The sequence below is a fragment of the Rhincodon typus genome, chromosome 40, assembly GCF_021869965.1.
Source record: "Rhincodon typus isolate 14 chromosome 40, sRhiTyp1.1, whole genome shotgun sequence".
NCBI lineage: Eukaryota > Metazoa > Chordata > Chondrichthyes > Orectolobiformes > Rhincodontidae > Rhincodon > Rhincodon typus.
Window position 1 is genome coordinate 1,103,155 of NC_063371.1, and position 16,642 is coordinate 1,119,796.

Below are 16,642 nucleotides of genomic sequence, written 5' to 3' on the forward strand. Positions count from 1 at the left end.
TATATTTTCAGCACTGGTATTATATCATATCATGTGTTTAGTGAGCTAATAACGTACTGTGGGATGCTGCAAGTACCTTGTGTTAATAAGGGATGAATTAGGGAGGAGTGCCTCGTTGTTTGGTCAGTAATGGTCCAGGTTACTCCCAGATGGTTCTCACCAATGTTGACATTTCTGTAGGTCCGCCTTGCAGAATTGCATGCTTCATTCTTATTCTTTTAGAGCACAATAATAGCGTACTCAAGTGCTAAGTTCGAAGTTTGATTTTTAAATTAGCTACCTACAGATTGACAAATTGATGAGACTAATGGGAATTTAACCTCTTTTTGAATATCATGTTAATGATTCAATCCATATGATTTGACTTGTTTGAATTGACTTATTATTGTCACATGCACACAAGTACAGTGTAAAGTTTTTTTGTTTTGCAAGCAGGACCGACAGATCATAGGGTGTTTAGACAGTGCAAAGCAATCCATATAATTCTAATGATTCAGATTGAGATCAGAGAGGGTCTTATGGCACAATGGTTGTGGCCCTGCTTATGTAATATCCTTTAAGTCCCACCTCAAATTGTATGCTGATGGATGAGTATCATAACATGTCCAAACAGTTCAATAATTTCAAAAAAGAGCCTGAGATGGATGAATAGAAAAAAGCCTACCTTCTTGGAGTAAGCTTAACTCTGTTAGATAATCCTACAAAGAAGTAAAATTTGCAATTGTCTGTCATACGTTGGTGTTTGGAGTCTGCAGACTTTGTCAAAAGACACCACAACTTCATGAGTGTAAAAATGCATCCAGATTTAAACCTAAAATTCATTCAAGAAAATTCCCAATTTTCATCAACGGTAAAGCACTGTTATTGCTCATTGAGGATTTGTGTCCATGATAGGATTGTCAAGTCAACAGTTCATTTCTTTTTCTTGTACAAAACCATGTTCTCATGAAGTGATAATCTGAAGTTTGTGACATGACTGTTGAATTATAATGGAGAAATCACTAAAGTTAAATGTTAAGAAATAGAAAGGTAGCTGATAATTGGATTGACTGCAGTATAGTTGTCAGGATCGGTTCATGGTCCATTTGGGACTTGATTTTCTGAGAAAAACTGTTGACTACTCCGTAGGATTGGTACCTGCGCCTTGTGTTTTCAGTGGCAGTTTGTCTTCCTCACTTGGTGAACCGTCCATATCCCATGCCAGGTGACATTGAGAGCAGGGGTTTCCCCAAGGCTATTATGCAAACATTACTTGGACTGGAGTTCTTATATGAGATGACGATATTTTTCTGTTTTTAACCAACGGATTGAAGCTCCATTTCGCCTTTGTGATATGTGTGCAAACTGTACAGAGATGTAGCAAGCCAGTTCCTGAGATTAAAGTTTTACTTTGTTCTGTCAACAGCCCCGTGCAGAGCCAATTCCAATCTGTGGGTTTTGCCTGGGAACAAAAGAGCAGAACCGGGAGAAGAAACGTGAAGAACTCATTTCATGCGCAGATTGCGGTAATAGCGGTACGTACTCGTCTCAACTTGGCTGAACATTTCAGTATTTTTAACTGCATTCAATTGAATTTTGGTAGAATGATTCCGGACCTGTCTTGTTAAATGCCCTAATTAGCTTTATTAATGGTAGGAAGCCAATAAGGTTATGGTGTATGTCGCTTCTTTGAGCAACAAATTGACTTGTCTGCTGGTGCCAGGAGTCTTCAGCAGGTATATCAAATGATTGCGTGAACAATCCTACAACTTGAGTTAATGATTGAGTACCTTTCACAACTGAAAAAGCTAGCAAAATAAAGTATTTTTTTTAACATGGACAAAAACAAAAGTTGCTGGAAAAGCTCAGCAGATCTGGCAACATCTGTGAAGGAAAAACAGTTAACATTTTGGGTCTGGTGACCCTTCTTCAGAACTCCGTGGACCAGAAACGTTAACTCTGTTTTATCCTTCACAGATGCTGCCAGACCTGCTGAGCTTTTCCAGCAACTTTGTTTTTGGTCCTGATTTACAGCATCCGCAGTTCTTTCGGTTTTTTTTTTTTAACATCTTGTCTTTTCTCATGGTAGTCCATGTTCTCATGGAACCAAAGGGATATTTGTTTCTAACCACTTATATGCACTTGTTGTTCCTTGGATGACTTCTCATTTTCCCTGGCCCCATCTTTCATTGTTTCTACCTCAGCCTCTACATTATCTGCCACTACTACATCTCATGGTTAGAACAATTCTGGAAGTTTGATGCCAGGATAATGTGTGTGCAGAAGGACATAAAGAGGGGTCATCAATATAAGTAGTCACTAGTTAATCCAAGTGGGAATTAAGAATCATCCTCACCCGAAGAGTGGTGACAATGTGGAACTGAATATGACAGGGAGTGTTTGAGGTGTTGATGCATTCGAGGGAATATTAGTCATGCCTATGAAGGACAGGAGAATAGTGTGGTTATGTAAGATCTAGATGAGAAATGCTGGGAGGAGGCTTATGTGGAGCATAAACACAATCATGCAACGGGTTGAGTGAGCGGCCTGTTTCTCTGGTTGAATCCTGTGTATCTTTTTTTTTCCCTTGCTTCCGACATACTTGCCTTTTTGTATTGCATTTGTATTTCTCTCCACTGTTGATTTCCCTGTCTGTTCCCCACCCACCCACCTTCTTTCAAAATCCATTTCCTACCTTCTCTATCCCTTCCTCGGTTCATCTTTGTTTCGTCACTACTTTCCTCATGTGTAGGTGTTTCACTTGGTACGTGTTTCGTTTTCCAATTCACCCCAACCCCCTTCACATAATTCTTAGCTGTAATTCAAAACTTCAACCCCTTTCACCCCACCCCACTCTCTGCCAGCCTCCTTTTCATTTCTCCTCTTGGACCTTCCCTGTCATCTCTTGCCCACTGCCTCCCTGGCTCACAGCTTTAATGTCTCCCAGACCTGAAAACAGTCAAACCTCCGTTTTACACATCAATCTTGAAACATCCTCTCCTTTTCTCCTCTCTTCTTTTGTAACCTGTCTTTCATCAACCCACCAAAAAAACCTCTGTTGCCACCAATGGCAATTCACTCAATTATGGTTCAGCCCTGAAATACTCCCCAACGCCACTCACCACTTCACTGTTTCCCCAAATGTAGGCTGTTTCTCGCCCACATCTGCTGTTGATCGTTTCACATGTAGCCCGTTCTATTTTGTAGACTGTTAGAAATACTTGGAAAATAAGTTTATTTCTTGGGTTAGTGCTTAGAATTAGTTAAGAGATCATGGCTGATCTGATCGTCCTCTACTCCATTTCCCTACTTTTTCTCTTAATTCTCAGTTCCCTTGCTGATGAAAAATTTGTCCATCTCAGCCTTGCATATACTGAAACAACCAGTCTCGACAGCACTTTGCACTAATGAATTCCACAGATTCACTACCCTCTGAGAGAAACTCCTCCTCATCTCTGTCTTAAATGGCTAACCCTTTATTATGAGATTCTGCCTCGTTGTTTCTCGACTCTCTGACAAGGTGAAAGTGCCAGTCTGCTTGGGCAGCCACAATATTGTGACAGTGGGCAAGAGCATGCAATCAAGTGGTGGCTGGTGATTTGAAGCTGTGAAGGAATGAGCTAGTGCAGAACAGGGTAGCTGAGGCTAAGTTGAATGTGTGGATACCAGCCCAGGGACAGTGAACGTTTGAAATGCAATACAACGAGTCTCCATTGCAGGAAGGTTCAAACTGCCATGGTCAGCACTGGAGAGCTAGAGAGGGAAATCACACTGCCGGAATTTCCCCTGAAGAAATCTTCAGTTGACTTGATATATGTAGTAGCCGTGCAATGTGGTGACAGAGATCTGTTTGAAATGTGACTGGAGCATAGAAAGGGCAATTGGATCATTGGTTGGCCTATTAGACACTCTACAGTGGAATTGCTTCAATTTAAGAGCACTGATTTACGTGAGACCCAGATCTGAATGCTGCAGTTTTAATCTGGGTTGTGGAATTATCAAAACTCATCAAAAGTTGTGATAGGCAAAGGAATTTGGACAAATAGCAATGCATGCTTGATCCAAAGTATAAACTAAATTTGCTAGCCATGCCTCAATACATAGGGAAAGGCTGGTCTCTTACGGTACAGTGGTCGTGTGCCTGTCTCTCAGCCAGCAGGCTTGGGTTCAATCCTATCTATTCCAGAGGTGTTATAATAGCATCACTGAACAAGTTGATCATTAAATATGTATATATAAGAGAAAGGCTGTAGTTTTGTTCTGCTTGGTTGGTTCCTTTGTTAGAATGTATAAATTACATTGCAGGTACAGAAGCATTCAGGGAATCTTCTTCAACTGCAGGGGTTCTGTGTGTGAGCCTTGAAATACCAGGTGTCTCCTATTCCTTGTAGAGCTCCATGTTCCTTTCAACCAAGCAGAACAACGCAAGCATATTAGTGTAAAGTTGTGAAAGATTTTCTTCTGCTTCAGCCTTGTGAATGGTTCAATCTAAATTCAAAAAAAAAGATATGAGTATGCTCCCTCATGAGGAACCTGAGCTGAAGCAGCATCATGCTTCTATGGTGGAATCTTTGCAATGTCATATTTGCTGAGTAAGCCTTTTGACTACTCCAATTTGAAAGCATATAGGTCTTCAAAGCGATCTTCATTTTTGGAACTTTGGTCAATGTCACTGTTTTGCAAGCAACAGGGAGAAATGTTTTAACTCAGTCAAAATAAAGTTAGTGCTGCAGCTAGTATTGTTGTTTGCTGGCAGTGCCTCACAATAGTTGTTGCAGTGTCAGACTTGTTTCTTATGTATGATGAGGTAGAAAAATTTAGAGCCAATAATTTGCACGTAGTCCTTTTCTTTGGCACTTTGCAGCCCCTCCTCCAGTTCTTCAACCTCCAGAACAAAAACTTTCCCCCAAGCATTTTAACAACCAACTCCCAATTTCATGGTCAATTTTGTGCTACCCATCCCATGAACTCTTTGCAATGACTCCGACATCTGCAGACCACCATCCTATCACTATAACAAGGTTATCTCCCACTGTTTTAACTTGTATGCATGTTAGCTGCAGAATCTTTGCTGTTAGCTTTCTTTGCATTCTGGTCTTGAAAAAGGCAAGTCAAATATTTGATCTGAGTCTGAATTTAACAGTTGTTATCGCAGTTAACGTTTCAGTTGAAATGTAGTCACAGACACATTATCAAAACTAATATTGCACTCTCTTTGCACTTGGTCATAGAAACTTAATCTCAGTTATTCTATATTCTTCGCCCTGATAATACATGAATTAGTTTAAAACATGTCAACTCAAGCACCAAGAAAAACCTGAGAACATCATCACTCTGCGTTGCATCGAGCAGAAATCTGTCACACTTTATTTCAGTGGTAAACCAACCTTAAAAAGTGTAGAAACAGGCCAGTCATTGAACTGGAACTGCAAAGCAGATACGATTGTCCACTGACCTCAGCTGTTTACAAGCACTCAGGATTATTTGGATTTGTCCATTTTCATTTCTTTGACAAAATGCAGACTTGAGCAATTCCCTTAAAGGAACAAGCTACATCAACAGTTGAACATTACAATTTCACTGCAGGTCAGAGGTTAATCATGAGCTGCACTGTGGGAGTTCTGCTAGCATCAGTCCCTTGATTTTAGTATTTTTGGATCTCTTGTAAGTTCACGTGCAACTCCTCTACAAATACATTCTCGATTGTTCAGCCAGTTGTTTTCCCAGTTTTCCTTCTGTTTCTTCACAGTTGCATTACAAAACAGCATGTACAGCTCGTCCATGAAATTTAGATAATTTGTGTTGTCATAGAGTCATACAGCACAGAAACTTATCCTTGGGTCCAACATGTCCGTGCCAACAAAGTTTGCAAACTATACTAGTCCCTTTTGCCTGCATTAAGCCCATTTCCATCTTAAATCTTTCCCATTCATGTAACTGCCCCAATGTCTTTCAAACATTGTAACTGTGCGTGCATCTACCACTTCCTCTGGCAGTTCATTCCACATACATACCACACTCTGAAAACAATTACCCCTCAGGTCCCTTGTAAATTTTTCCCATCTCACCTTCAAAAAATGCCCCCTCATTTTGAACTCCCCCACCCCACAGAAAAGATGTTTGCCTGTTCACCTTATCTATGCTCCTTATGATTTTATAAACCTCTATAAGGTCACCCCTCAACCTCCTGTGCTTCAGGGAAAAATGTCCCAGCTTATCCAGCCTCGCTATAACTCGAGCCCTTGAGTCCCGGTAACATCCTTGTAAATCTTTTGTGCACCCTCTGCAAATTAATCATATCATTCATATAGCAAGCTGACTAGAACTCTTACACCATGCTGCAGAAGACGTCTCACCAACATCCTGTATAACCTCAACATGACATCCAAACTCCCATGCTTGATGGTTTGAGCAATGAAGCCAAGCGTGCTAAACACCTTCTTAACCACCCTATTGATATGTCACGCAAACTTCAAAGAATTATTTACCTGAACCCTTAGGCCCCCCTGTACAAGAGCACTAGCTAGGGCCCTACCATTACCTATGTGCCCTTGTTTGTTTTAACCAAAATGCAATACCTCACATTTATCCAAATTAAACTCCATCTGCTACTCCTCAGCCCATTGGCCAAATTTAACAAGATCCCTTTCCAATCTTAGATAACCTTCTTCACTATCGACTATACCACCAAGTTTGGTGTCATCTGCAAACTACAGATGATGCTTCCTAAGTACGCATCCAAGTTGTTTATAAAAATGACAAGCAAAAGTGGATCCACAGTCCTGATCCCTGCAGAACACTGCTGGTCTCCAATCTGAAAAACGACCCTACACCCATCAATCCTCCTGGTTACATCGTCAAAAGACTCAAATCAAGTTTGTTAGACACAGATTCCTGTGCACAAAGCCACGCTGACTATCCCTAATCAGACCCTGCCGATCCAAATGCACGTAAATCCTATCTCTTAGAATTGCCTCCAACAACTCACTGCACTGATGTCAGACTTAACGGTCTTTTGTTCCCAGGCTTCTCCTGACAACCTTTCTTAAATAAAGAATAACATTAGCCACCCTCCAGTCCTCTGGCACTTCTCCTATGGCTGTAGATGATACAGTGTCTCTGCTTGGGACCCCTCAATTCTTCCCTAATTTCCCACAACTTCCTGGGATACACTTGATCAGGTCCTGGAATGTTTGTTTTTTTTAAAAAGATGTCCAGCACCTTCTCTTCTGTAATGTGACTGTTTTCAAGAACTTGCAATGATGAATATTTAATCTGAGTGACACTTGGATATAAGCACAATGAGTAATCAGGTTAGAGATTGAATGTCCGCTTTGCTGTTTCCAGGTCACCCATCCTGTTTGAAATTCTCTCCTGAACTAACAGCTCGTGTGAAAGCCTTACGGTGGCAGTGTATTGAATGCAAGACATGCAGCACCTGTCGGGATCAGGGGAAGAATGCTGTAAGTAGTGTATCAATTTATAAGACAGAAAGCCTTCAAGTGCACGCACAAAAAAAGTCGTTAAATTGCAGAGGTGGTTCAATTCCCTGGGAAATCCTGTGTTGCTGTTCGTCAGATCTCTTTGTGCCAAGAGGAATCCATCATTGCTCTGCTGTAAAACATGCATTTAGGAAAGAACAAACTGCTTCTTCATTGGGTATCCTCACTTGTTTTGCACATTGCCCGAAAGTGCTTCAAACACAATGAATTAACTTGGAGTGCTTTTGGAGTACATTGTTTTATGTTGGCAAATGCAGCTGCCATTTTGCCACCAAAATCCAACAAATAGAAAACGAGGTGAATGACCATTTAATGTGTTTCGTCAGTATCAACTGAGGGACGAATGCAGTATGGAATACGAGAAGAACCCTTGGTATACTTGACATAATTCCACATGAGAATGTATTTCAGTTGATCATGTGAGGGTCAATATGGTTGAGAGCGGCAGCCTTGACTTGGGTCCTGTTGCGGTCCTAGATCAGGCTGCTAAATTTGTTCTGTAATCTGACAATGGAGCCATAACTTTTGCTTGAGGTTAATGAAGTGAGAGATGCCAGTGAGAGATACTTGGTAACAGAATAAAGCCAATATTCCAATGTTTGGAAGAAACTACATAAAGTTGGAATGGTGATACAATCTAGATACAATATATTTTTCTGTATATGAACTTATTCTTAAACTTCTGAAATTAACCTGAGGTCAGTATAGGTAATGCATGAACTGTGGTTGAACGTCCCAAATATGGTTAGGACAGATCCCACAGATTTCTCAGTGAACCCCCCCCCCCCCCCCCACAATGTGAGTACAGTACCAATCAATAAATGTACTCAAAATTTTACTGGGGATTACAATTCTCCTGTTCTGAAGATCAAATGATACTCTGTCAAGTACTGACTCACTGACTGCTCGTTCTCTGGTATTTCACCTTCCTTCCCCAGGTCTACACTCTCCTGGATTCTTGAAAATGCATTCCAGTACTTAGAGGCACAACTACACCTTTTCACAGACAGCTAGTTTCATCAGAACTGATCCTGATCCCTAACTGCACAAAACAATCCAACTACTCCTGGGTCTTAGCTTCAAGCTCCAAGTACACAGCAGCAGTGTAGTTCAATTGCCTTCTCAGCAGCTCTACTAAACTGCAGCCACCGTTTAACGTGGAACCCACTTCGGTTGCTTTCTCTCTCATACCATTTCACTGACTGTAACTGTGCAATGCTTTTCGGTGACCTTTTGAGCTGTTTCGACTGACCCGTTGCAAACCTCACAACAAGCCTTGCCCTTGTTTCAAGACAGGTTTGAATGTTGCCTCCGACTAGCCTTTGAACACCTGGTTCCCTGAAATGTAAGAATTCATAGATTGCTGGCTCTGACAATGTGGGAAAAAAGAGATTAAGTGCACTCTCTGTGCTTAGGACCTTACATTCCTGCTAACCTTGTGGATAATATTACTTATTACCATCTTTGGCTTAGTTCACTTACCGTCTGCTATATTCAGGGTTACTGTTGCAAAGCTGTTCTTCTGGATTTTTTAACCTGTTGCATTCAAAGAAAATAGTAACTTCAAAAAACTGGAATTGAACAGTTATAGGATAAGATTGAAATGCAGTGCTGGGTCTGCAAATTCATCTGGCTGTCGGTTTGATGTGGAGGTGCTGGTGTTGGACTGGGGTGGGCAAGGTCAGAAATCACACAACACCAGGTTACAGTCCAACAGGTTGCATGTAGGAGCTTGAGGATTACTACTGCATGGTGAACCATGACTGTTACCTCCAGTCTGAGATTCTGACCTCCAGATGTACTCTAACACAGTTGATCAAAGGCTGGTACTTGAGAATAGTGGTGAGTTTTATCATTTATGTCTTCCTTCATAAGAGGATACTCTCACGATTTGGAAAAAATAAATTGGTTGATTGGTTTGATTTTTCCAGAGGAATATTAGCTAAGAGTGCCCTATTACCTTTATTTAGAAGGTGCTTACTCTGGCTCTACAGAAATCTCTAAGATCCCGATGATTTTCTCTTTCTTTCGAGCCGATGGCTGTTGAGAGCTGTTCTCTTAATAGATAGCAGTTTGCTCTCATTATCAATCTTTCAGTTGCACTCTTCTTTTATACTCTTCTGACCTATTAATTTCTGATCACATTAAAATGCTTTATAACTTCAAATTTTCATTTTTGAGAAACAAGAACTTGTTTTATACATTTAGTATAGTAAGCCATTTGAAATGAATTGAAATACGCTGAAGTTTTGGACTGGTAGGAATGGCTTTCAAGAGTGCCAAGCTGTAGTAATTGAAGAGGAAACTAGTTTTTGATTAAAAGTTGTGAAAACGGTGGGATAGCTTATGAATTGCTTCTTTTGAAAACTGTTTCATATGCTATTGACATCATTACTTGTTGGTGGCAAAATGGACATCGGGTCAGGCTGCTCCAAAATTTTGTGGTTCAGAAGCTGACAGTTGGCAACTGAATTCAATGTTAAATTTAAATGGACCAGCTCAACAGTGAAGAGGACATGGGTCATAGGTTCCTCTTTATTGGCCAATTTTGGGAGTGAATACATAGATGATGCCCAGTGAAACTGTTTGACATGGGCTGCCTCCATGGAAGAAGGATGGGTGCTACACATGTGCTGTATAGGAGTTTCTGTTGTAACCCATGTTCCATCGCAATTTGGCTATGACGCAACTGACGAATAGGGGAACGCTGTTTCTAAAATACAAACTTATGTTGGCAATAACGCAAGTCCATTAGTTCGTGTCAACGTCACATGAGCATTTCGCTGTCTTTGTCCTGAGCATGCACAATGGGCTAGCGCCAAAAGAGTCTCCACGCTGGCATGACGTGATCATGGTGATTTCTGTGAGAGTGCAGTATTCTTTGTTTTTGCAAATTTTGCCGTGTTACCCACAACGTGCGAGGACATAGTTTCAAGAATGTTAGCAAGAAGTGTCCTGGTGATAAAATTGCAGGTGGTGAATGTACTTTAACACTGGGAGAGAAGCTAGATATTATAAAGTATTCTGAGCGTTAAGAGAGAACCTGTTCACCTAACGGGAATAAAGCTGTCTACCTTAGGCACCATTAGAGACAATGCAGAAAAGATTAAAGCAAACTGTATTGCTGGAACAAGCCTGAGTGCTGGCAAATCTGAGAGGTCATGGACAAAGAAACTTCAGATGGAGTGGCTTCGAAGTGTGTGGAGACAAGATCAAATGAAAAAGCAATCTGGGACCATCTTTCCCACCATAAAACAGAAAGCCTTATCAATTTATGAAGATCCAACAAAAAAAGTTAAAAATTCTACAGGTGCGCTTGCCTTAAGTGCGAGCAATGGCTGGTTGGCTGGTTTGCTGGTTTTTAAGAACCTCTGCTTTTCATAATGTAAAGTTATGTGGCGAAGCTGCCAATGCAGATGAGCAGCGTGCAATGTTGAAAAAAAAATGTTGACCGAGGAGGCTACAAGTTGGATCGAATTTTCAGTTTGGTTGAGACAGGTTTATACTGGAAGTGAAAGCAATCAACAAGCTACATTTCTATGAATGAAGCACATACTCCAGGCTTTAAGGTAGCAAAGAGTCGTATGACTGTCTGCTGGGTGCCAACAGCAGTGAAGACTTAAAGCTTCAGGCTGTGGTGGTGTACCACTTTGCCAACCCACGAGCCTTGAAAGGATGCCTTAAGTCTACTCTAGGCGTCTTTAGGTCAAGCAAAACAGGTTGGATGACGGGTCAAATGTTTTCTGACCCTGTTGATGATGTTTTGGCAGATGTTTTTAGAAAATATTGCAGGGAAAAAAAAATTGGATATCAAGATTCTGCTCATCCTGGATAATGCGCCAAGCCATCCTCCCACAATTAATGAGCTTTCTGAAAAAAAACATGAAGTATTATTTCTACCCCAAGCACAAGTTCTTTCCTTTGACCCATGGACCAGTGTGCGATAGCAGCTATTAAAGCTTATTATTTAAGGCGCACATTTAACAGGCTAATTGCAGCCACTGAGGGGGATAAGGACAGTGTTCTTCAATTTTGGAAGAGCTTTAACATCAAGACCTGGGATCATATTAGGAAAATCTGATTGCATGCAGTTTGGCGGAAGCTTCTCCCAGATTTTTTGAAGACTTTAAAACCTTTGATCAATCAGAGGAGCTCCCAAGGATCAAAGAAGATTGTGTTGATCTTGCAAAGCAAGTTGAATTTGACGAAGTGGAGAGTGAGGATGTTGAAGAGCTGCTCGAGTCCCACTGTGAAGACCTCTCTACAGCTGATCTACAAGAATTGTCGCTGAGAAGGAAGTGGAAACTGGAGATGAAGAAAATGAAGTCCAGGATGCAGCACCATGGAGCTGTCCAATTCTGTTTTGTCTTCTTTCCTGAGGGAAATTGAGAAGCAGTTGCAGCTCTTAGATGACAATGATTACAATGCAGAACATAGCAGGGTAGCAGTTCGTGGAATAAGATTTTATCTGGTACCCTATTAACAGCTGCTTCATGAAAGAAGAAAAAGGGCAAAGCAGCAAAAACTGGATGTCTTTTGTAAGCCAACTCCCAACAAACAGTCAGAAGACAACGAACCACGGCCATCCACTTCTGGATTAGCTATTTTTTGCCCGAACCCTGCAACCTCAACTGCACCTGAAGGTGGTGGTGATGATGATGACGACCCTCAGCCCCTGCATTCATGTCTCAACCTCCACTCCCATCAAGTCATCTTGACATTTTTTTCAAGATAAGGTGTGAAATTTACTTTTATTTCATTATTAGATTTGCGTTAGGCTTTTGAGTGATTTTTGAGCGATTTTGAGTTATAATTTTTTGGTGGTCTGCTCCTAACCCCGCTTTTCCTATGGGCCCTGTTATTTCTCTAGCACAATTTTCTATCACACAATGTTGCACAGGAATGCTATTATCACGATTTAGCAGAATCCCCTGTAATTGAACATCTGTGGCAGCAAATAGCCACTGCTTTGCAATATGCTATATATTTAGTTCAACTCGGAAAATCATTAAGGTTAGTAATGATCTGCGTTACCCTTTTTTCCCCTGCAGGATAACATGTTGTTCTGTGATTCATGTGATCGAGGGTTTCACATGGAGTGCTGTGACCCTCCTCTCACCAGGATGCCAAAAGGTAAGAATTCTTGTCTTCAAGAAAAAATGCAAGTAATTAAATAGCATGTGGTCAAGAACAACTTTGTGGTAAATTCTCAATTGTAAAAATGGGCAAGTTTTTCCAGCAGTTCTCTGCAGCTGTTCTTTCCCAAAAGATGTTTTCTGCAAAAATATATTTTGGGGAATGTAAGCAAATGATTCAATGTGCAAGAACAGTTCAAATCATGATATTGTTGACAAACTGAAAAATTTGTGGAGAAAGAGTTACCATCATTCAGCATATACAGAAAACATTTTACGTTTTTTACATGGTTCACAAGAACAAACGATGCAATCTCTGAGATGCATTGAGACAGATAGATGAATAGGCAGGGCATAGAGGGACGTGGGATTGATTCAGAAGGGTATCGTGGTCGATTCTGACACGGCAGGGTGAAGGGTTTGTTCCTGTGCTGTACTGTTCGGTGTTCTACGTAATTGCATGTTATCAGGTCGGGGTATGACAGCATAGTAATCCAGAAATCGGAATTTATCATCTGAGGATGTGTTCAAGTTCCACAATGGTGGCTCAGAAATTTTCTGCTAGTTGTACAAGCTCTCTGGCCCCTGACTGTTCTTTTGGGAAGCAAATGAGCCCTGCACCTGGTTTTGGGCTGTAGGTGGCTCCATGTGCACTACTTTGGTTGGCTCTGAGTTGCTTTTCGAAATGTCATTCAGTTGATTTCAAGAAAGTAGATCACCACAACTTTCTCCTGCTGTAACTAAGGATGGCAGTAAATGCTCACCTTGCCAGGGAAATGTCCATAACGTGAATAAATTTGAAAAGTACTGTCAAATAGCTCTAACCTGATTTGGGAATGTGCTTTTCTCTTTGCGTTTTACCCGTCATCTTGGGTACATTGTACTTTTGGTAATACTTCTTTTTAGTCTTCTTGAAATTTAATTTGGTTATTATGAGATGCCTGTGACTATTGCTTTTTATGTGACATTTGAGAAACGCTGTACAACTTCTGGATTCCTTAGAGCTCATTGTGGTGATAATTTGACCGAACTCTCTATGGAAAACCTATGGAATCAAGTGGGATACAAAATGAGTTGTGCACCTCATTATCTCCTTGTGCCAATAGCTGAGACCATAAGACCGTTTGCCAGTTAGATGAAAGAGACTTCCCCAGTATCACTATAGAGTCTAACAACAGTGTGACAATTGTAGAATTCTTCATCAGTCAGCATTATGGACCACATTGATTACTGGGAGCTGTGACAAGAATGAAAAAATGAGTGTCAAAAGAGTTTCAACAAGCTGGATCCAAGTCAGAACAGCAAGGCTAACTAGAATTTAATCACCAGAGAGCCTATTGACAGATTGAGACTAAGAAAGTTAATGACAAACACAGGAGTGACTTATTTAACAAAAGTTGGGTGAGAATGTGGAGTAGTTTACCAGCAGGGGTAGTGCAACAACAATCGGTGGTTTCAAGAAGGAAATTGACACCCTGCCATATCAGGACTGAGCATAATACCATTCTGAATTAATCCCTTCTGCCTGCACATTATCCATGTTCCTTTACTCCCTGCCTATTCATGTGTCTGTCCAAATGTCTCTTAAACATTGCTTTGTTTGTTCTTGTCAACAATGTAAAGCTTCACTCTGCTTGTGATAACATGGGAATTCAGGACCATAAGAAGTGTTGGAAGAGAGTACTTTTCCTGTCTGTATTACTCCACCTTTAGTAGAATCTCAGACAAGACAGCCGATTTGATTGGCACCCCATATAGCAACATTAACATTCACTCCCTCCATCACCAATGCCCAGAGAGAGCAGTGTGTTTCATCTTTAAGGTGCACTGTAGCAACTCATGAAAGCTTGTTCAAAATCCATTACCTGCACCACCTACAATGACAAGGGCAGCAGAAACATTAGACCACCTAGCCTTAAAGTTCTCCCCAAATACACACCATCCTGACACAGAACCATGCTATTGTCCTTTCTCTGTTGTAGATCAAAATCCTGAACTTCCTTTCTGCTTGCGTTGTTGAAGGGATGTCATTCGATTGTCTCTTGTTGGAGATGGTCATTTCCTGGCACTTGTATGGTGTGAACATTACTTGTTACTTGTCATCCCAAGCCTGGATATTGTCTAGGCATTGCCTCATTTGGATGTCGGCTGCTTAAGTTTCTAAGGAGTCATGAATTCTGCTAATTGTTGTGCAGTTGGGAGCAAGCATCCCTACTTCTGACCTGAGCATGGAGGCCAAGGTCATTTGATCAAGTAGCTGAAGATGGTTGGACCTGGGACACTATACTGAGGAACTACAGCGGTGATGTTGTGGAGCTGAGATAACTCACCCCCAGCAACCACTTGCATCTTCCTTTAAATTCATTTATGGGATGAGGGCATCACTGGCTAGGCAGCATTTGTTGCCCATCCCTAATTGCCCAGAGGGAAGTTAAGAGTCAACCCCGTTGCTGAGAGTCTGGAATCACTTTTCGTCCAGACCAGGTAAGGATGGCAGTTTGCTTCCCCAAAGGACATTAGTGAGCCAGATGGGTACTTTGGTATGACTGCAACAAGAGTTTTTTTTTCCTGTGATGCTAGTTGATTCCACTTTTGCTCAAATTCCTTGATTGTATACTCTGTGACGTGCTGCAAGGGCCACCATGAACATCTGCACTGGAGTTCGCCTCTTTTGTACATGTTTGTGTCCATATCCAATGTCTTCACTCATTCTTTAATATCACACAGAGTGAATCAAATTAGTTGGTGATTGGCATTTGTGGTGCTGGAGACCTCAGACCAAGGTGGATCCTCCACTCGATCCTGACTGAAGATTTTCATTCGGAATCAAGATTGTCAGTGACTGAAAACAAACTAATAAAGGTGTTCTAGTTCCCTATCTATGTGATCCAAAGTCACATATTGACATCAGCTTGATGTGAACGCCAGTGATCAAAACATTTTATCATGAAGGAAAATGAAGCTTTTGGAAAAACCAACTTGAGAAACAAAGCTCTTCTTCAAGTTGTACTTCATCTAGTTTGAGTTGAATGATCCTGGAATTGACGGGCTTGTTGTTTGTGGAACACATTGCTGCAGAGGGCTGTAAATGTCAAATCTTTGAATGTCTTTAAGACAGAGATGGATAGGTTCTTGATTAGTGAGGTATTCAAGGGTTACACGGCAAAAGGCTGGGAAACGTTTCTGCCATGGTGGAGCAGGCACAGTGGGCCGAATGGCCCCCATATTTTATGGTCTTGGAGACAAAGTGACATTCGATGGATGGTATCCACATTTGATAAGAGGCTGATTTTGATTTCTGGTTCCCTTTGAGAACTGGGACTATTCTTCCATTTCCTAATTAAAAGACAAAGAGAAATATTTGCTATCTATCTTGACATGATGTTTGCAAGCATATACCCCTGGCACACCTTGTGTGAGATTCTATGCAGTCATTTTTTTGACTAAATTAGGCAGTTAATTTTGTTCGCTTTAAATATGAATTTCTGTGGCTAACACCAGACAAACTTCCAAGAGGACAAATATTCATTATTTTGTTTATTACCTCCATCACAGGCATGTGGGTGTGTCAGATCTGTCGGCCACGGAAGAAGGGAAGAAAACTGTTACACAAGAAAGCGGTACAGATTAAACGGCGCTACGCAACAGCAATAGGGCACTCAAAAAATAGATTAAAGAATAAGCCAGTGTAAGTATTTCATAAGATGAATTCTTGTTTGGCATTGTTTTACAATTGACCTCTGAAATTGTGCCAAGGATCAATAATATTCAAAGGATGATGTGTGTTAATGGAACAAATAATGACGGTTTGACGGAAATCAGCTGATGCTTGTTAATTAATTGACTGAGTTGGGTGTTTGAGAGCTACTGGACTGATACAGTTCATAAAGTCTCTGCACAAAGGAAGCCTATATCTCTGATTTGTGTTTGAACAGGCTGTTTTGAATACATTAACACCATGCACTTACTCTCAATGGCAAGAATATATAAACCGGTCAAAGCCACGAATAAGAGACAACAAGGTGC

At 41.0% G+C, this 16,642-nt stretch overlaps 1 protein-coding gene across 3 annotated transcripts in view; it reads left to right on the forward strand.

The window, feature by feature from the left end:
- LOC109931857 (histone acetyltransferase KAT6A) overlaps window positions 1-16,642 on the forward strand; it is a 184,922-nt gene that overhangs the window by 86,644 nt on the left and 81,636 nt on the right. For all 3 annotated transcript variants that reach the window (XM_048618576.1, XM_020531123.2, XM_048618577.1), the window contains exons 3-6: window positions 1,406-1,514; window positions 7,327-7,442; window positions 12,533-12,614; window positions 16,172-16,304. In XM_048618576.1, the coding sequence (XP_048474533.1) occupies window positions 1,406-1,514; window positions 7,327-7,442; window positions 12,533-12,614; window positions 16,172-16,304 (440 nt within the window). The remainder of the gene's footprint in view (window positions 1-1,405; window positions 1,515-7,326; window positions 7,443-12,532; window positions 12,615-16,171; window positions 16,305-16,642) is intronic.